The following is a 23,058-nucleotide window of genomic DNA, read 5'->3' as shown; positions in this document are numbered from 1 at the left end:
CGACAGAACTACTTCTACTACAGTATCTCAAAATTTATTACGCAACTTACATTTCAGCAAATATTGTATAATACCTTCTTAAGGGACAACACTAAACCAATAAAACTTGGATGAACAGCAACTTTTTCAGTGTTTCATATGTACTGTCCTCTGAATAAAGTGAACACATAGACGGTAACACAAGCGTTCCCACCTTACAGGGAACATGCCCAAATTGTGTCCAAAGTGTCAGTATTTGTACTGCATCTGGTGTTACTGTAATCTTCTAGTCCTTCACGATATGATGCTGTCATGGAGCTGGATGAGAGACACGTAGAGCATGCTGTGTATATATATATATATATATATATATATATATATATATATATATATATATATATATATATATATATATATACACCACATATGGGTACGGGTACTCTGGCTTTCTCCCACCTCCAAAGACATTTACCTGGTGATAGGTTGATATATATATATATACACCACATATGGGTACGGGTACTCTGGCTTTCTCCCACCTCCAAAGACATTTACCTGGTGATAGGTTGATATATATATATATATATATATATATATATATATATATATATATATATATATATATATATATATATACACCACATATGGGTACGGGTACTCTGGCTTTCTCCCACCTCCAAAGACATTTACCTGGTGATAGGTTGATATATATTTATACAGTATATATATATATATATATATATATATATATATATATATATATTTATATATATATATATATATATATATACTGTATATATATATCAACCTATCACCAGGTAAATGTCTTTGGAGGTGGGAGAAAGCCAGATGTGGTGTATATATATATATATATATATATATATATATATATATATATATATATATATATATATATATATATATATATATATATATATATATATATATATATATATATATATATATATATATATATATATATATATATACACACAGCATGCTCTACGTGTCTCTCATCCAGCTCCATGACAGCATCATATCGTGAAGGACTAGAAGATTACAGTAACTATACTGTATACTATATTGCCAAAAGTATTTGGCCACCTGCCTTTATTCACATATGAACTTGAAGTGCCATCCCATTCCTAACCCATAGGGTTCAATATGATGTCGGTCCACCTAAGAGGCCAAGCCCAACTCCTGAAAAATAACGCCACACCATAATTTATCCTCCACCAAATTTCACACTCGGCACAATGCAGTCCGAAATGTACCGTTCTCATGGCACCCTCCAAACCCAGACTCGTCCATCAGATTGCCAGATGGAAAAGTGTGATTCATAACTCCAGAGAACATGTATGCACTGCTCTAGAGTCCAGTGGCGACGTGCTTTACACCACTGCATCCGACGCTTTGCATTGGACATGGTGATGTATGGCTTAGGTGCAGATGGTCTGCCATGGAAACCCATTGCATGACGCTCTCTGCGTACTGTACGTGGGCTAATTGGAAGGTCACATGAAGTTTGGAGCTCTGTAGCAACTGACTGTGCAGAGAGTCGGTGACCTCTTTGCACTATGCGCTTCAGCATTCACTGACCCTTCTCTTGACAGTTTACGTGGCCTACCACTTGGTGGCTGAGTTGCTGTTGTTTTTAAACTCTTCAATGTTCTTATAATAAAGCCCACAGTTGACTTTGGAATATTTAAGAGCAAGGAAATTTCACGACTGGATTTGTTGCTCAGGTGGCATCCTATGACAGTTCCACGCTGGAAATCACTGAGCTCTTGAGAGTGGCCCATTCATTCACAAATGTTTGTAGAAAGAGTTTCCATGCCTAAGTGCTTAATTTTATACACCTGTGGCTGGGCCAAGTGATTAGGACCCCTGATTCTGATCATCTGGATGGGTGGCCAAATAATTTTTGGCAATATATATATATGTGTGTGTATATATATACAGTACAGGCCGAATTTTTGGACAAAACCTTCTCATTCAATGAGTGTTCTTTATTTTCATGACTATTTACATTGTAGATTCTCACTGAAGGCATCAAAACTATGAATGAACACATATGGAGTTATGTACTTAACAAAAAAAGTTGAAATAACTGAAAACATGTTTTATTTTCTAGTTTCTTCAAAATAGCCACCCTTTGCTCTGATTACTTGTTTGCAAACTCTTGCCATTCTCTCGATGAGCTTCAAAAGGCAGTTATCTGAAATGGTTTTCACTTCACAGGTGAGCTTGAAGCTCATCCAGAGAAATTCACTGCCATCAATGACTCAATGCCTAAAATGCAGCCAAAAAGGGTATCATCATGGAAACTCATGCTGTGTCTTCTAATAACGTCCCCAAAACACAGCATTGAACTTATAAAAACAAAATTGAGCCTTAGGGAACTTCCAACCTTATATACATGTTCCTTTAATGTTCCTGCTCGATGAACCACAGATTTTCATTGCCTGCCTTACACCATGACATTACCACCACAATGTTTGACTGTCGGCAAGACACAGTTATCTTGAAATGCGCGTGTGTTGCCAGCTATTTCGACAATAATGCATGTGTGTTGACTTATTTCCAATGAATGGTGAACATAAACTGCTGTACAAGCTGTACACGGACTACTCTTAAGTGTATCCAAGTTTCAATTTCTGTTATATTATCCACTGACAAGGTATTGTGTAAAAAACAAAATGATTGCTGAAATGTAAGGTGTGTATTCTTGTGAAATACTGACCACTATGCAAATGTCTATAAGCCCAGAATGCTCAACTCATTTATTAGCACTTTACTCTGCTACTGAACGCAAATCTAGCTAATAAATTCAATGCAAGGCACACGTTGAACATGAAAACACCACACATGGAAAAGCAAGCACCGTCGTAGTACCTTTTTTCACGTTCTCTCCCTTTCTTTTCGAAGCTGAGTGTCAGCATATGCACCCTATTAAAACTGTGGCACCTCAATCTGCACTCAGTGTAAACACAAGCGAGGAAACACCATTAGGCAGGCAGCTGAGACACACTTGATAAATACTTATAGCCCCAGCACCCCATAGCATTTTTTTATATAAGCCTCCCGTCACTATGATGGTGAGGCCATCATCCTCATTTATTGCGTCATGTCTCCTTCTATTTCATTTATTGGACGGGGGTTGATGAAACATTTGCACACTCATGCACTTCTATACGCTGTCATCAACCTCATATTTTAATTTCGACCAGAAGGAAAACAACATAATTTAGTGAGACCTAAGAACTGATAAGGTTTAAATCCTGGAGTCAGCTGGTGCAGCCATGAGAACATCATATTTTCACCAACTCCAGGGAATTTCTAAGTCATTTTATATTCATCACATTTTTAGGATATTAATTTGTATCCCTTAAAGGGGAACATTATCACCAGACCTATGTAAGCGTCAATATATACCTTGATGTTGCAGAAAAAAGACCATATATTTTTTTAACCGATTTCCGAACTCTAAATGGGTGAATTTTGGCGAATTAAACGCCTTTCTAATATTCGCTCTCGGAGCGATGACGTCACAACGTGGCGTCACATCGGGAAGCAATCCGCCATTTTCTCAAACACCGAGTCAAATCAGCTGTGTTATTTTCCGTTTTTTCGACTGTTTTCCGTACCTTGGAGACATCATGCCTCATCGGTGTGTTGTCGGAGGGTGTAACAACACGAACAGGGACGGATTCAAGTTGCACCAGTGGCCCAAAGATGCGAAAGGGGCAAGAAATCGGACGTTTGTTCTGCACACTTTACCGACGAAAGCTATGCTACGACAGAGATGGCAAGAATGTGTGGATATCCTGCGACACTCAAAGCAGATGCATTTCCAACGATAAAGTCAAAGAAATCTGCCGCCAGACCCCCATTGAATCTGCCGAAGTGTGTGAGCAATTCAGGGACAAAGGACCACGGTAGCACGGCAAGCAATGGCGGCAGTTTGTTCCCGCAGACGAGCGAGCTAAACCCCCTATCGACCGTAGCTTCCCTGGCCTGCTGACATCAACTCCAAAACTGGACAGATCAGCTTTCAGGAAAAGAGCGCGGATGAGGGTATGTCTACAGAATATATTAATTGATGAAAATTGGGCTGTCTGCACTCTCAAAGTGCATGTTGTTGCCAAATGTATTTCATATGCTGTAAACCTAGTTCATAGTTGTTAGTTTCCTTTAATGCCAAACAAACACATACCAATCGTTGGTTAGAAGGCGATCGCCGAATTCGTCCTCGCTTTCTCTCGTGTCGCTGGCTGTCGTGTCGTTTTCGTCAGTTTCGCTTGCATACGGTTCAAACCGATATGGCTCAATAGCTTCAGTTTCTTCTTCAATTTCGTTTTTGCTACCTGCCTCCACACTACAACCATCCATTTCAATACATTCGTAATCTGTTGAATCGCTTAAGCCGCTGAAATCCGAGTCTGAATCCGAGTTAATGTCGCTATAGCTTGCTGTTCTTTCCGCCATGTTTGTTTGTGTTGGCTTCACTATGTGACGTCACAGGAAAATGGACGGGTGTTTATAACGATGGTTAAAATCAGGCACTTTGAAGCTTTTTCTAGGGATATTGCGTGATGGGTAAAATTTTGAAAAAAACTTCGAAAAATATAATACGCCACTGGGAACTGATTTTTAATGGTTTTAACCATTCTGAAATTGTGATAATGTTCCCCTTTAAAAGGGGAACTGTACTTCTTTTGAAATGTGTTCTACTGTTTCCAATCCTTATGAGAGACAAGAACACATGTATTTAATTTTTTTTGCATTCCAATTTGTAACAGTAATGGGCTCGTTCTAAGTGGCTAGCAATTCTACGAATGGGAGCAATCTGTTCTGCCTCTGAATCACTTTAAAAATTCATCCAGAACTTGCAAAAAATACTTCATAGATGTTCCTCAACTTGTATGATAACCAAGCTGTAGCGACATTGTTATTTTAACACTATTGCGACACTATTATGTTAGATCCACTATGGACTGGACTCACAATATTATGCGAGATCCACTCGACGTCCATTGCACCGGTCGCCCAGTGGGGGTCCCCACATCTGCGGTCCCCTCCAAGGTTAACTCATTGTATCCCATTGGGTTGAGTTTTTTCTTGTTCTGATGTGGGATCTGAGCCAAGGATGTCGTCGTAGCTTGTGCAGCCCTTTGAGACACTTGTGATTTAGGGCGATATAAGTAAACTTTGATTGAGTGATTGGTAAATATAAACACTGAGGAACTGGCGTAGTAACACATTACCTTGGTCACAGACACACTCACACTGCTACGGCATTAGCAAGAGACAAGCTAGCTTCTGCGTCAGCAGCTGAATGACTTCTGAGTTTGTAATGCACAACACAATGCGATAGGACGCCGATCTGTACTGACTGAAAAACATGAACAATCATATTACAGTATCTGTAAAGTATTAGCCCACATTTCATGTTTTGTTAGTACACAGCTAGCTTGACAGTCAGTTGTAATAACAACCATGATGTGCCGCATGGATCATGATCAATATTACAGTAACCTACTCGATGAGCAGTTGTCCGTTTGGTCAAACTGGCCGGAGATGGTTTTTTTTCCACTTGTTTTTGAGTAGGTGGAAAAACATTTTTATGTGATGCAGTTTCTTTGAGCAATGTCCTCCTCGCCAGAAACAGCCTTTTAAAAACATTGTGTGTTACTCAGTGCAGCAGAAGCACTTCATTTCTGTTGGCAGAGCTTGTCTAGCTCAAGTCATCAAGTCATGTCAGTCGTGACTCTCTTGCCCCTGCAAATGGGTGAATACGGTAAATGGGTTATACTTGTATAGCGCTTTTTTACCTTAAAGGTACTCAAAGCACTTTGACAGTATTTCTACATTCACACTGACGGCGGGAGCTGCCAACCACGACCCATCAGGAGCAAGGGTAAAGTGACAACGGACATAACTAGAATTGCGGGGATTGAACCAGGAACCCTCAGGTTGCTGGCACGGCCGCTCTACCAACCAAGCCACGCCGTCCCTAAAGTTTCACCCTCTCTTTGTGCTTGTTAAGCTTCTATAACCAGCAGTTCATTAGACTTAGACTTAGACAAACTTTAATGATCCACAAGGGAAATTGTTCAACACAGTAGCTCAGTTACAATGATTGAAAGTGTAAGGATGGAAAGGACAATGCAGGTATAAATAGACTAATATAGCGATAAAAAATCTAACATATATACGAATATATACATAATATGTGTACAGAATAATATACATACAGATATATTATATTATGTCTATAACATATATACAATACCGTATTTTTCGGACTGTAAGTCACAGTTTTTTTCATAGTTTGGTCGGGCTCCAGTGCGACTTATATATGTTCTTTTCCTTTTTTATTATGCATTTTCGGCAGGTGCGACTTATACTCCGGTGCGACTTATACTCCGAAAAATACGGTATATACCAATGACCATGTACAATATTACAGTATATACAGTATATGTGACAGCAGCAGCATAAAATAGAGAGTACCGTATTTTCCGCACTATAAGGCGCACCTAAAAACCACAATTTTTCTCAAAAGCTGACAGTGCGCCTAATAACCCGGTGCGCTTTATTACGATTCATTTTCATAAAGTTTCGGTCTCGCAACTTCGGTAAACAGCCGCCATCTTTTTTCCCGGTAGAACAGGAAGCGCTTCTTCTTCTACGCAAGCAACCGCCAAGGAAAGCACCCGCCCCCATAGAACAGGAAGCGCTTCACCCGCCCCCATAGAACAGGAAGCGCTTCACCCGCCCCCGGAAGAAGAAGAAAAAACGCGCGGATATCACCGTACGTTTCATTTCCTGTTTACATCTGTAAAGACCACAAAATGGCTCCTACTAAACGATCCGGGTCATAAAAAGACGCAATCTCTCCATCCGCACACGGATTACTACCGTATTTCACAGCAACTGAACCGCACTGTGGAACGGGAGCACGTACGGTGAATATTCGCTCCACAGGGAATGAGAAGTCATCCTTCACTGTGGTTCTAGCTTGCCATGCTAACTTCCACTCATGGTGATATTCAAAAGGAAGACCTTGCCAAAAGAGACCTTTCCAGCCGGCGTCATCATAAAAGCTAACTCGAAGGGATGGATGGATGAAGAAAAGATGAGCGAGTGGTTAAGGGAAGTTTACGCGAAGCGGCCGGGTGGCTTTTTTCACGCTGCTCCGTCCATGTTGATATATGACTCTATGCGCGCCCACATCACAGATGGTGTCAAAAAACAAGTGAAGCACACAAATACAACACTCGCCGTCATTCCGGGTGGATTAACCAAAGAACTCCAACCGCTGGATATTGGTGTCAACAGGGCATTCAAATCACGACTGCGAACTGCGTGGGAAAAATGGATGACCGAAGGCGAACACACCTTCACTAAGACGGGCAGACAACGCCGGACAACATACGCCAACATCTGCCAGTGGATTGTAAATGCCTGGGCAGATATTTCTGTCACAACTGTGGTCCGAGCTTTCCGGAAGGCAGGATTCACAGAACTGCTGCACAACAACAGCGACACTGAATCCGATGATTTCGAAGAGACGGAGCCCGCCATTTTGGAAGCCACGCTAGCGCAACTTTTCAATTCGGACACCGAAGACGAAGAATTCGAAGGATTTACCGGTACGAATGAAGAATAACTTCAGAAAGTGAGCGCTATGTTTATTTTGTGTGTTGTGTGTTGTGACATTAACGTTCGAGCAACATTACCGGTATGTTGCTATTGCTCTACACCATTTTGAATTTTACTATGTTTGTGATTGCACATTTGTACATTTTGGGACAGAGTTGTTAGAACGCTGGTTTTCAATATATTATTAAAGTTTGACTGAACTATCTGACTGTTTTTTTGACATTCACTTTAGCGCAGCGTTTTTTTGACATTCACTTTAGCGCAGCGTAGGCGCGGCTTTTAGTCCGGGGCGGCTTATTGGTGGACAAAATTATGAAATATGTAATTCATAGAAGGTGCGGCTAATAATCCGGTGCGCCTTATAGTGCGGAAAATACGGTAGATCCAGCAGGAAATAGAAAATAGACATTATAAACATTATAAACAAAGAGAAGGAGCTAACATGTCAGGTGTCAGGTAATAGGCAGATGTCATCTATTACTGTATGGCGAGTGATTATACAGCTGGATGGAGTGTGGAATGAAGGAGTTCCTCTGTATATTCAGTTTCAAAAAGATAAGATTGTGAATCCTCATTTGTCCAAAACTAGTCGTCTTCGTCATCTATTATAATGTCTGCCATGATTAGAAAAAACACACGTCTATTTCCGGAAGTACTAACTACGTTGCTATGGGCGCGGAAATCAATGCGCCCAGAAAAGAGCTTATGGTAATGCTCATAACCACATGCTGCCTCGGTGTCTACAGGAGACGTTCAAACCTAGGGAGAGTCTCTATGATCTCAGAGGTTCAGCTGTCTTTCAGAAAGAAAACATAAGAACGTGCTTAAAAAGTAGATGTGTTTCTGCCAGGGGGGTTAACTGTGGAACAGCTTGGATGATTCCTTAAAATGTTCCAGTTCCATTCACACATTTAAAAAACACTTTAAGACCAATGCCTTGGAAAAATATATCACTCTTGAATCAACACAGTAGTTAATACTATGATCAATGTTAATTACAAACTAAATGTGGGATATAAATAATAATGGAAGTATAGCTGTTTGTATGTAGTATATAATTGGTACAAAGGTTAAATTAACACGTGTACTTTGTATATAATGGAACAGTGTTTAAGTTGTGTACAAAGTGTATTTATAATATGTTGTGCAAAGGAAAGTTCATATTTTTAGGAAGCTCATCTTGTATTTGACATTGTTTATAAGGTTAGGCGCAATAAGTGTTCAACTTCAGCCTAAACCCTTTCGGTCTGCATTATTTTCAATTTATGAATGTACACTTGTTTGTTTATGTAAAACTGTTTGTTTATTTTGTTGACCACTGACCGAAGAAATAATGAACTAACTAAACTAAACTAACTAAAATGACCAAAACACACTAAATAGTGTATATATAACATATTGTTCCGTTGGGTATGTTACTACATTATATGTATACAAACATACTTGATAGAGAATTTTCAAGTTGTTTTAGAAGGCTTTGAAGTCAACATAGATGACTCTCATTAGTTACAATAATAGTTGCATCTTGCAAAATTGTTTAGAGTCCTAAAACCTGGAATCCTAAAAAAAAAGGCATGTGTGTTCTTGTCTCACGGCAGGCAAAATTCCCCCAAAAAGGGCAGTTCCCCTATAATGCTGCTGAATGACGGCTGCCTAGATTGCTTGGTTTAAAAAAAAAACATTAATTTTTGAGCTGCTAATATTACAACCAGTAATCACAAAAAACAATTGAATGTTATATGCAAAGTCAGTTAAGCCGAGCGCAGTCTTGTTTTCTTTGCCTTCCAATTTATTTGAATCAACTGTTCCACCTGTCAGCCATAAAGAATGTGCACACTGAGGCAGTATAACACATTCTGCTGCACTAAATTAATTGTTCCTTTTGACGCAGGTGTTATTTAGTTCCCCCAAGTTAGGCTACAATTACCTATGGAGGCGTACTTTAAAAATATATGCCCTTCTGTGACTGCGCAGATGCCTTTGTTGGAGGCGTGATCGGGCTGCTGTTTGCATACATCAGCTATCGCCAGCACTACCCCCCCTTTCTGCACACGGACTGTCACCTCGCCTACGCCAGCCTGACTGCAACCGCTCACATCACCCCGCCTCAACCCCAGGAGGATCAGCGGGCCACTGAAAATGCCACCACCCTCCCTCTGGAGGGCTTGATAGAAGCGCCGCTATGACTAGTGGCCACCACCGAGACCACCCTCGCCGAACCAGAGAGCCCCCTCCACATTCCCACTGACTAACTTACATGGCTCCTGTGTACATTCCAGAGGACAGTAATCAAGCCACACTCCACCTCCATCCTGTTCTATACTGTCTAGGTCAGGGGTGTCAAACTAATTTTAGATCGGGGGCCACATTGAGAAAAATATACTCCCAAGAGGGCCGGACTGGTAAAATCACGGTACGATAACTTAAAAATAAAGACAACTTTAGATGTTTTTCTTTGTTTAAAAATAGAACAAGCACATTCTGAAAATGGACAAATCATAATGTTGTTGGGGTTTGTTTACACTTACATGTTGTGGTTAATAGTATTCTATCTTTATTTGTCGTTATTTATAATTTCTGAATAAATTATGTGATAATGTTCATCAGTCAACTCATTGGTGTTCATTTTTATTCTATCAAAATAAAACAAATATATCAAAATCAAATTACAGGATTGTATTTACGTAGTTTGTTCATTTTCCTAGACTGGTGCACTAACAATGCACCAGTCTAGGAAATCATGTGTTTTTCTTTTTTTTCTTTACATATGTAGCATCATCTACAAAGATACAAAGAATTGCTATGGCGTCATCTAGTGGACACATTTAGAACAGCTGTTTCTTTCATTAAAACATTTTAGCTCATTTTTATACTTCGCAAACTCATCCCACGGGCCGGATAAAACCTGTTCCGTACGTTTGACACCCCTGCTCTAGGTGTTCACTTCTTTCTTCTTTGTGTGTTTTATACTGTTGTTGCTTAGCAGCTGTGAACATCAATATGTAGATATGATATGGGGAAGGAGCATACGCAATTTGAACATCTGATCGGATTTGTTGTTGGTAAAGTTGTATATATAGAAACATACTTTGGAGCAGCTGGTATTAGCTGTGCTGTAATGTCAACACTGGAACGTGTTTTGCCTTATTGAAAGGTGGTAGTGTGAAATCATGTTTTTGGGAGCTCACGGTGCTAAATGTACAGAATGATTCCTCAAGCAATGAGCACCCATCCAACCGATCACTTGGTAGACATTTCTACAAACTCCGAGCTCTTTGACAACACAACACACACTTGATAATAGTTTGTTTGTGTTTTTGTCAGAGATGGATCAATAGCATTTTTTTGTCGCAGTCAAGACTTACAGATTTACCGTTTTATCGATGCTACTTTGGAAAACAGGCATGTGTGAAATTAAAAATAGCCAGTCTGAATTAAGGAGACTTCCAATATTTTATGTGTCACCATAGCAACACAATGATGAATGGAAACCAATAAACTCTAAGAAGCAGCAGTCCATGTCAAGGTTGAAAATATTACAGTATGTGACACGGTAAGTGTTACATTTCCTTCTCCATTTCTCCCTTATGTGTGTTTCTAATTTTAAATTGCAATCTCATTGCTAATGTCATTGTCAGAGCTTTCCAACTGCAGTCCCTAAATCCATCTTTATATCTATAGCGTTCCCTATCGACATGTTAGCAGAGTAATCAGAATTAATTAGAGGCAGGTTGGAATGGAAGAATGGAGTTTTGTCTGAACAAAACCTCCAGCATTAATCCTCATTAGGTGGAGGTCACTGCCACTGCTTAATGGGGGCCTCACTACAGTCTGTGAGGACCTGGAGGACTGGCCAAGCCCTATAAATCAGCATATAGATTGCATCTACAAGAATAAATACACAGTCAGGCACTCATTAGATGACATAGAGTACCTGACTCGAATAACACCTACAATGAAACCTAAAAAATATAACTAATTGGGGTACAATTGTGTCACAGACTCACATGTCGGTCGTTGGGGTGGGATGCAGAGACGGTAGGCGAAGTGTAGATAAGGTATTTTAATTATGCAGGCAATAATCAAGACACTCTGAACCATTGTCACAAGAAAGACAACACTGACGGATAAACCCTCCTGATTTGTGATTAGGGATGGGAATTGATAAGATTTTTCTGGTTCCGATTTTACTTTCGATTGTGCTTAACAATTTGTTTCTTAACCGGTTCTCTTATCCATTCTTATTTGGAAAAAAAGAGAACAAAAAGGTGGATTAGCATCGTTGTTGTTTAGTTCAAAGGTAACATGGCTTTGCAACGCCTACAGTCTTAGGAGGCACATACGTAGCATAGAAAAACATTTTTTGGGGAAAAAATAAGAAATAAATATTCTTCTGTAGAATTTAACAAAACAAATGATGTGGAAATTACACAGGAATATAACATTTTGTAAAACATTAACTCATTACATGCAAAGTGAGATATTTCAAGCCATTATTTATTATAATTGTGATGATTATGGCTCACAAAGTATGAAAACCTTGAGCTGAAAATCTCCAAAAATGTGTCTTTTTTTAAAACCGTAAGCTGTGATCATCAAAATTATAACACATAAATGTTTGACATATCTTACTTTTCATGTCATGAGTTAATATAAAATATTAGTTTCACATTTAAAGTTAATTGCTGACATGAATGGACTTTTACATGGAATTCAAATTTTCTGAATTTCACCTGTTAAATGAAAATGACTGAGTGAAAGTGCGATTGGAAAAAAACATGCAACTTTTCTGACTAGAATTGAACAGTCACCGACCCAAAAAAAGGAGTGTCTACTGCGGCAAATTGGTGCAATCTTCTGACCACAAACATAGTCGCTGCTCGATGACATTCATCGAGCAGCAGACGTGAACTGGAGCTGGTACTGCCCGCCTCAGAGCCAGTCAGAATATGTCTCGCGTCATTTTTATCTAAATGAGAAGGCATTCATCTCAATTAGGCGGTGTTAGTTAGTACCTGTTGTATTTACGCCAGATGACTGCTGCTGAGATGAGATCGGATTCATTTATTGTTATTGCATGCTGTGTTTAAATGTTTCAGCATATCATTTGTATAGCCTCCTCTTGATGAAATAGCAGACTTGCAATAATTACAAGTAGCGCTGTTGCAATCTCTTGTAAAAGACTTTGAAGCGTTTCTGCCGCAGTGGGTACTATGATGCTGTTTGACGTGGTTGTGTAATGGTACCATTGTCAACCACCGGATTCGTTAAGAGAATCGTTTAGAAAGAATGGCAAGCGATTCCAAGAACGGATACACTGGGAGGCGGTTCTGAACAAGAGCCCGTTTTCAATTCCCATTCCTATTTGTGATCGGAGGCACGTGAGTCCCCTGATCACTAATCAAGAGCAGGTGTGAAGAACAGTGCTCACAAACAGTGGCAAAGTCACTGCCATACAAAACCAAAACAGGAAGTAAAACAAAATGATGAGTGCTAGCTAAGAAGAAACACTAAATACAGGAAAACAACACACAAACTGCCACGCAGATCATGACAATTTGTAGTGTAACCAATATTTGTGATATAATATACCTTAACTGATGCATAACAATTTTAATCTTATAAGTGTCTGTGTGGTATCAGCAAGAGCATTTAAAGAATCAACTCTCCAAGTTTGTATTGCATTTGCTTGTTTCTTTTGTGGTGAAACCACAACATAGTGACAGTGAAGAAAAGTGGGTAACACTTTAGTATGGGGAACATATTCACCATTAATTAGTTGCTTATTAACATGCAAATTAGTAACATATTGGCTCTTAATTAGTCATTATTAATTACTTATTAATGCCTTATTCTGCATGGCCTAACCCTATCCCTAACCCTCTTAACCTAAGCCTAACCCTAACCAAATAACTCTAAATTAAGTCTTTGTTACTTAGAATATGTTCCCCATACTAAAGTGTTACCGAAAATTGTGATTACAATAAAACAACATTGGAACATGTTGTGATATAGGATACAATAGTAATACAAATATATATATATTTATATATGCAAGTACAAATAGATGTTACCAAGCAGATGCTAATATGAACAGCATATATTGGAAACATGATTGCTTCGAAATGACCAGAAAATCTTGCCAGAAAATGTTATTTTCCATTTCATATTTTTGTTATTTAATATGTGATCTTACCGTGTGCTGCCTGTCGACATTCTGACACAAATAAAAGAAGGTTTTATTGCTTTGTTGAAAATAGAACGTGTAAGTCAATTAGCATCATGGAATGGATTCTGTTTGGTTTTGCTGGTTCCAATGTACCATGTAGTGTATCCCTGCAAATTTGAGATTTAGCACTTGATAATTCACCAGTTTTTGGTCAAAAACATATATATATATATATATATATATATATATATATATATATATATATTTTTTTTTTTTTTTTTTTTACTTTTAAAACGTGGTAAAACAGCATAAAATGTGTCTGAAGTGTATGCAGTACAGCATGCATACGGACAGCTCTCAAATCGTATTAACCACTTGCTATTTGCTGGGGGTCTTGGAACACAACTTTGCAATAACAGTGATCTATTGTATATTTTCATATAACAACCTAATATGTAATTATTCATGAGCATTAAGTCTTAATTTTGGAGACATTGTGTTGAAAAGTGACACCAAATATGTGACAAAACTTGAAAACAAAAAGGGACAATTGAAGCGTTTCATCAAGCCTCGTTACTGGAGGGAAAAGCAAAGCCTATCTATTTGCACCATGAAGGAAGATTCAGGAAAACACAAAGCAAAACAAGATGTGTGCTAAAAATTACTTTTTGTAATGCATGTGTCTTCTCTGTGCGTTGAAGCCTGCAATTGGTTACATTTGTAAGCCTTCACTGACAAAACCTGTCAAATTTTAGAAGTGATTTGGCCTCTGGCACGATAGAAGAGAGCACCTTTGGCATAAAGATTACCTTGAAACTCCATTGCTTTAGTTCAAAACTCCTTTGAGAGTTTTTTTTTCAACGTTTGTGAAGGCATTGAATTTCAAACAAGTGCAAAAAAAAGAGACCTGAAGAATGGTTTTCTCCTTACAAGGGAGAATATAAAGTCAAAGTTAGCAGACCAAGAAATTTAAAATTGTTAGCTTTGAAATTAGATTAGGAAGCTTGTTTGGGATGATGAAAGGACTGGGAATCTCAGGTTGATACAATACAACATACACGGTTCACAATCCCCGAGACTATCACGATATTGCAATAATCGATATATTGTTCTGAATAACCCATGATCATCGCATTGTTGCAAAGCTCGTGTCCCTAGGATGCAAAAAGACGGGAAGCGGTAGAAGCAGCATGTAGGTAAGAGCATTTGAATTCCATATACAAAACGATGTGTCGCTCTGAGGCGCACGGAAAGCACAAGGCAAACTTAGCTTAGCACGAGTATCAAAAAGGCAGTAACGTCAGAAAACATGATTACTCATGGTAGCAACGAGCTGGTGCTAACATAACTGTCACCGGTAGCGAACAATCAAACTGAACGGTGAGAAGGGTATAAAACAGGGCGGGATTAGAGGAGGCAGAAGGTAAGCACACTAATCAATAATCAGAAACTGGTGTGTGTAATCAGCGCACCTAGCAAGCAGAACACAAACAAAGGAAGGAGCGCTGAAACAGAAATAGACTCAAAACCAAGAAGAATAACAACAAAAAGCATGAGAAGGAATGACCTGTGTTACAGGTCATGACAGATCACTGGTGAACAAGTGCATGTTTGTCAAGTCAGGCACCAATCATTCTGCGAGACACTTTCTACATTATGTACTGTAAAGTCCTTACTCAGCTTTGTCCCAGCCTAACCACAAAAGCCAAAGCGAGTCCACACTTTTTATTTAAACGTTTTGTTGGTGCATCTTTCAGTTTCACTTCACTGCTCTAGTTCAAGCACAGCGGTCTGTGCACTTTCCGTTCATTCTATTTCGAATTCTTAAATGCGAATCAAAAAACAAATTTCGGGCCATTTTTTTCTGTTTTCATTTCTGAAACAAAAGTTGGACAACTATTGGATGAGACTTTTTTTAAAACGGCAATAGGACTCCTGCTAAACAAGGATGTTGGTCCGTGTACCCTCCGTTTGTTCTACTTCCAATTCTGAAACGCAAATCAAAAAATAAAACTAGGGCCGTTTTTCGATTTGTATTTTATATGGCAGATTTTAAAACAAACAAAAAAGGGTTGATTTTCATTAAAATATTGCCATAAAATTTGATTTTGTGCTGTTTTCCTTTTATGGATTTTTATTTTTCCTGATAAACACAAAAATCCAATTCATGTTTATCCAAAATGCAAAACTGCATGTTTATCTGTGTGATGACAAATTGATCCGGAAGCAGTATTTTAGCTTTTCCTTTGTGTTTAGCATGTGTTTAGCATAACGGTAACATCTGTGTTCAGCAGATGTCGTTTTAAAAAAGTGTCATTAAATAGTTGTCCAACTTTTGTTTCAGAAATGAAAATAGAAAAAATGGCCCGCAATTTGTTTTTTGATTTGCATTTAAGAATTTGAAATAGAATGAATGGAAGGTGCACGAACCTAAAATACTGCTTCCGGTTCAATTTGTCATCACACAGATAAACACGCATTGTTGCATTTTGGATGAACATATATTCGATTTTTGTGTTTATCTGGAAAACTAAAAATCCAAAAAAGGAAAACAGCACAAAATCCAATTTGATGGCAATATTTTAATGAAATGTAACCCTTTTTTGTTTGTTTTAAAATCTGACATATAAAATAAAAATCTAAAAACAACCCCAATTTTGTTTTTTGATTTGCGTTTCAGATTTGGAAATAGAATTAACGAAAGGTACAAGGACCCACAGCTGTTTGTTTTTTCTTCTATGACTTTCGCCTACAATTTTCAGCTACTGGATGACATGCAAAACGGTCACTCGACTCAATAAGAAGGAACGATGAATGAAGTTTATCGCAGTTATATTTTAATAATGATTTTGAAAAACGATGCATGCAGGAGCAAAATCTATCGGAAATATTTTTTTGAATAATGCATCGATAAGGTCTTCTAGTTCCATATAGAACTAACTTTTACTTTTTCTTTTCCACCACTTCACTTCACCAAAAGATATATGAAGGTAATTGAGTTGTTAGGTGTTATAATGAATACACGTCTGAAGTATAAACGTATTTAAGATTTAGGAAACTGTTCATGGCATGCTGGTTCAATTTGTATGACAAGAAAGTTGTTGTTGTTTTTTTATTTATTAAAAAAAAGCATGTCTTTCCTTGATAGCTGGACTAAGCTGTGTGTTTGACATTTCATTCCTTAAAACGTACAAAAAAAGACTGCAGTTCTGTGAAATGTGTCTACAAAGAAAATGAAGAACCTAGCAGTGATGTACTTTGTGGATGTTTGTTCATTTGTTTTTTACTGATAGAGACTCTTTTTGGATGGGAGAAAACAAAGATGTGACGTTTATGTACTCCAGTGAAAATAAAGGGGTTATAATAATTATATTGTCCATCTGTTTTTTTTCTACACTCTTAAGTATTAATACAGTTCATACCAAATTGTAAAACCAATGTCAAACATTTATAACACAAAGATCTACAGAAGCAGAAAACATGTACAAGACGTATAAAAACAAGCTAACCAGCATAATACGAACACTTAGAAAATAATATTACAGTCAATTATTGGACCTGAACAAAAACAATATGAGAGCAACAAGGGGCATCCAAAATAGAATTATTAAAAATGGTGCTAAAAGGGACTATCCTAAATACTTTTTAGATGGAAATGTAAAAAATTACAATATGAACGAAGTAGTTGAAAGCTTCAATAAGTACTTTGTGAACATTGGACCAAATCTGGAGGAAAATAATCCAGATCCTGAGTCAGTTGAGGACTGGAATGACACCATAGATAGAAACCCCAACTCTATGTTCCTAGAAGGAGTGACAAAAGAGGAACTAATCAATATTTTGAAAAAAGGTAAATCCAAGACCTCAATTGATTGCAACGAAATTGATATGAAAACGATAAAAAATGTTGCTGAAGAGATTTCAGAACCTTTAACAAAAATCAGCAACCTATCATTTCAAACAGGCAAATTCCCAGACAATATGAAAATAGCAAAAATCGTACCGTTTTATAAGACTGGAGACAAACACCAGTTTACAAACTACAGACCTGTTTCTCTACTTCCACAATTTTCTAAAATCATTGAAACACTGTTCATAAACAGATTAGACGGATTCATAAATAAAAACAAAACACTCACAGACAACCAATACGGATACAGAGCCAACATCTCAACATCAATGGCATTAATCGAAATAACGGAAGAGATCACAAATGCAATAGATAGTAAAAAATGTGCTGCTGCAGTGTTTATGGATTTAACAAAAGCATTTGACACAATTAATCATAACATCTTAATAAACAAATTAGTAAGGTATGGCATCAGAGGGTTGGTCTTGAACTGGATAAAAAGCTATTTAACTAACCGGAAGCAATACGTGAAGATAGGCGAACACACTTCCACAGAGCTAAACATATCTTGTGGTATACCTCAGGGATCAATAATCGGACCAACATTGTTCAATGTATATATAAATGACATTTGTAAAGTTACAAAGGACTTAAAGTTAGTATTATTTGCAGATGACACAACAGCATTTTGTTCAGGAGAGAACACACAGAAGCTAATACACATACTAACAGAAGAAATTAACACATTAAAAAGATGGTTTAACAAAAACAGACTATCTTTGAATCTCAGTAAGACTAAAATAATGCTATTTGGTAACAGTAGAAGAGAATGTCAAACACAAATACAAATAGACAGAGTAAATATTGAAAGGGTAAAAGAAAACACATTTTTGGGTGTAATAATAGATGATACAATTAATTGGAAATCTCATGTAAAAAAATATACAACATAAAGTAGCAAGAAACACATCAATAATGAATAAAGCAAAACATTGGTACATCATTTATTTATTATTTATTTGTTCACTGTTATGTTACAGAGAACAAGGAAATTGGATAAAATTGCTGTGGTATGAAAAGGGGTAGGATTAAATAAGCTCTGCTTCTTCCTACTCCTTTTTGGACGTGCTGTAATGAGACGACTGGAACTGTGTGATGCATTACATTGTATTGGGAAGAAAAAAAAAAAGAATTTGATTTGGGGAATGGGTATCTTTTAGCTGAAAATGATTATGTCCAAACAATGCTGATATTGTAAGAATTTGTGTTGATTGGTCGATTGTTTTAAATCCATTTTCAAAATTATTCCTATATCCAAGCTAATGTTTTAAATGTAAAGTTGCTTTGACTGCAGAGGTTTTCAAAGTGTAAGTCGGCCAGCAGCATTTGTAAAATAAAATAAAAAGAAAACCATATATTTTAAATAGTGCTGTCAAATGATTAAAAAAAATTTTTTTATCAGATTATTTACACTTTTGCATGCATGAATCAATTTACTTTAAAAAAGACCCCTATATTTTGACAGAAATGCAATTTTATTGTCAGATAATAATACAGGAATGTTTTCACATGTTTTACTTGAATGCACATAATTTTTTTTGTTCAAAACTTGCTAACAGTTTTAACAAAAGTCCTGTATGGCTGACATTTCCTCACTTATCATCGCACGGACGTAAAGTATGCATTGATTTGATCACTGACCGTATAACAAGCTGCTCCACCTTTCAGGTAACCATCCGGTGTTAAGGTAAAGAAGTATGTGCAATCAAAACAAATTGCGAGATTCATCTGTGTTTATAAATAATTATTGCAATAACATTTTGTGATTAATTATATCAATTAATGTTTTAACTCTGACAGCCCTATGTTAAAACCTAATACACTAACTTTGGTTATGCTGAGGAAAAATGTAATGATTTTCGAGTAAAATTCATAAGAATGCTTACTTAAGAAAAGGTGTTTTATGTGTTATTGCCATACAGTAGTATGCTTCCTAATGGAGTGGCCAAACAACAATCCTGTCAGGTTGCAGCTCGCAGATGTCCTAAAATTGGATTTATGTTTGTAGTCTAGCAATCCTAATGCAACTATAATGTTGTCATCTCATGGACATTGTGAGTAATTTAGGTGTATGCCTCTTCAAATCAAGACTCAAAACACAAATATTCCTGACTGCATTGTAATCATCTTTTGTTGTCTCTTTGTTGTTGTTGTTGTTGTTGTTGTTGTTTTTATCCAATTTGATTTTATTGTTGTGATTTTGTGTGGTGTCCTTGAGTGCCCAGAAAGGCGCCTTATAAATAAAATGTAATATTATTATTATTTGTGTTAGTGTTATTATTATTATTATTATTATTATTATTATTATTATTATTAAATAGTTCTTAAGTAGTTGAAGGAGCAGCAATTTATTATATGACCCAGTGTGCACAACCTTCCCTAGTCACGGTGCAAAAAAAATACAGCCAACACAAAATATCAACAGACATGGTCACATGTAACAACCTGCTCACTGAAATGTGTGGATATTTTTTTTAAACGCTGATGCACCATAACAAATTACACCTATTACAAAGCATGATGGGAAAAATGCAAAACACTCTCCACACTTAGCCATGTTTGGCACATTTTAGCTGCTTGATATTTATGATTGATTACAACACTTTAAGTTCCTGGGATCTGCTGGAGCCACTCTCCCAGTTTGGGGGTTACTGCTCCGAGCTGTCCCACTACCATGGGGACCAGGCTAGCCTTGACCTTCCACATCCGTTCCAGCTGCTCTTTCAACTCAAGTTTTTCGTGGTCCACATCTGTATTGCCACGTTCTTGTTTCACATCAAGCCAGAAGATACCCGTTCAGCATAGAGAAATTTACTTGAACTCATAATGTGATCGGTGTATGAATAATTTAGGGCTTAACTGTACTCAGCATGATAACCAAGACATCTCTTGTGCAGGGAAAATATTCCAGCTCTCTTTAGGGGACTCCAGGTGTTTCTAAGAGGAATTATTTAATCCCTCCAAGGTGTCTCAGCACCCTGATAATATCCCAATTACATAGCTTTAACTTGGTCTCTTTAATGTGAGGGTTGCAGCTCTGGGCTCTGAACTAGTTATATTCTTTCGAAGGCAACCAGTTCATTGAGGAAAAAATTATACAATCACCTCTATCCACAATCACATTTTGTCTGCCATCAGCCATAGTTTATGGGACCCAGGTGAAGGCTGATGCATGAATTGATTAGTAAATGAGGAGATCAACTCCTCCCTGACAGAACGCCTGATGATAATATCATATAATTATTAATATTTGTCCTTTGAACTGTGTTATCAGGGGCAGACTTACCATTAGGGAAACATAGGCAGTTTCCAGGGGCCCCAAAACATCTCCATCCATCCATCCATATATTTTCTACTGCTTGTCCCTTTTGGAATCCCCATGCTGCCACCCCAACACGTTTAAATAAAAAAATAAAAAAGCAATTCTTAATTTTTTTAAATAATTTTAGCGCTTTAGAATACATTAAAATGGTTCATCAATCATGATCATTTTCTCACTTGATGTACATTCAATGCTACTGTGCTTGTGCAGACTTCATTCCAAAAGACAGACCAAAGCAAACCTCTTAGTTAAAATTAAAGTTAACGTACCACTGATAGTCGCACACACACACTAGTTGTGGTGAAATGACCCTCTACGTTTGACCCAACCCTTTGTTCCACCCCCGGGAGGTGAGAGGAGCAGTGAGCAGCAGCGGTAGCCGCGCTCGAGAATCATTTTGGTGTTTTTAACCCCCAATTCCAACCCTTGATGCTGAGTGAGGTAATGGGTCCGGGGTTTGAACTCACGACCTACCGATCTCAGGGCGGACACTCTAACCACAAGGCCACTGAGCAGGTTAGCGCAGCAATTAGAGGTTTTTATAAAGATGAAGCTACCCAAGTGGAGCGGAGAAGAAAACAAAGCAAGAAGAAAACATTTTTTATTAAAACTACCCAACTATAGTATCCTTTTTCTCAGTGACACCAAACGTATGTGACCAACACAACATGAGCTACTGTTAGAGCAGGATGCAATTGGAGAGTTGATCACAAATACGCAGTGATGAGGAGTAACAATTTACATGTAGATAAGCTACGTAGCTTGACCCCATTTTCCAGTAGCTTGGAAAATGGATATAGAATGATGTTTTTTTTTTTTACTGTAGGCAAAGAAAATTAATAACATTATAGTGATGGGCCAAAGAAAAGGCAAACTGAATAAATACATACAGTGGGGTATGGTGACCCCAAGAGGTAGTTGTAGGGTGTACCCAGCTAAATGACAGATAGTTAATAGTAATGGACCCTTACTGTTAACATTGATATCATATATGTGGGCCGACAGGTATAAATGCCGTTAAATGTAGCTTTGATGTAGCAAGCTACTTTATCCGTGTAGCTTGTCGTGTAGCTTGCTACAATTCTCCGGGGATAGATTCCCCTGAAGCTTAGTTACATTTAACAGAGAGTAACTTGAAGCTTCGCTCACTAAATTTTCCAAGTAGCTTGCCCATCACAGCGAATATGTGAGTATTAAATTGCTCCAAATGGTAAACTTTTTTAACTAACGATCTGGTAAATTGTAGTGCAAGTTTGGCAAGTAGAAAGTCGAGAGGCACTTTTTTAAATTCAGGAGTCTTGTCTCGTTCTAACACGGCCAATGTCGATAGCTCTCTTTTTCCCACCAGCCACACACTTCCGGTCTTCACAATAATTTTGCGGCGTGTCACATTTGGTCTAAACGCGCTAACAAAATAATATACTATTATGTTTGTGTTATGTCGAAAGCCCCAATGACTAAATATGTGTGTTATAACTGTATTTTCTGTATGATTCTAATCTAGGTGAGATCAAAACAAAGTACACCAAATCGCAGACACTAATACACCATGGACTGTCAAACTAACCATCAGAGACACTCTTGTGACCTTCAAGGTACATACAGATACAAAATACAAAGGACAGCGATACAGGTTTGTCATACATGTGGTCAAAACAAACAGCTGCAGCAATATCTTAGGCCGAGCTATCGCAGTGGCCATGGGACTGGTGAAAAGAGATGATGAAGTCCAAAGCACATTTGACACAGATGTGCGCTTTCTGAAGATAAAGCCCGTTAAAATATGTCTGCGAGATGTTGCTGTACCGTACAGCGTGAGCACGGCCAGGAGAGTATCCGCACCCATGCTCCCCAAAGTTAAAGCTGAACTACAGAGAATGGTGAAATGTGGCGTCAATGAGGAAGTAACAGAACCAACGAAGTGGTGCCCCCCGATGGACCCGGTTCCTAAACGAACAGCTGATGTGAGAATCTGTGTCGATTTAAAGAAACTGAACGTGGCAGTTAAAA

The 23,058-nt window shown here is 37.8% G+C and overlaps 1 protein-coding gene across 1 annotated transcript in view; it reads left to right on the top strand.

Moving 5' to 3' along the window:
* The window catches only part of plpp4 (phospholipid phosphatase 4), a 180,494-nt gene extending 169,960 nt beyond the window's left edge, over window positions 1-10,534 (top strand). The window contains exon 7 of the mRNA XM_061961453.1: window positions 9,622-10,534. Within this exon, the coding sequence (XP_061817437.1) occupies window positions 9,622-9,833 (212 nt within the window). The 3' untranslated portion in view covers window positions 9,834-10,534. The remainder of the gene's footprint in view (window positions 1-9,621) is intronic.
* The last annotated feature ends 12,524 nt before the right edge of the window (window positions 10,535-23,058 follow it).

The sequence above is a fragment of the Nerophis lumbriciformis genome, linkage group LG02, assembly GCF_033978685.3.
Source record: "Nerophis lumbriciformis linkage group LG02, RoL_Nlum_v2.1, whole genome shotgun sequence".
NCBI classification, from domain to species: domain Eukaryota; kingdom Metazoa; phylum Chordata; class Actinopteri; order Syngnathiformes; family Syngnathidae; genus Nerophis; species Nerophis lumbriciformis.
Note: the sequence above shows the minus strand (reverse complement) of the source record. Positions and strands in the feature narration are given on the sequence as shown.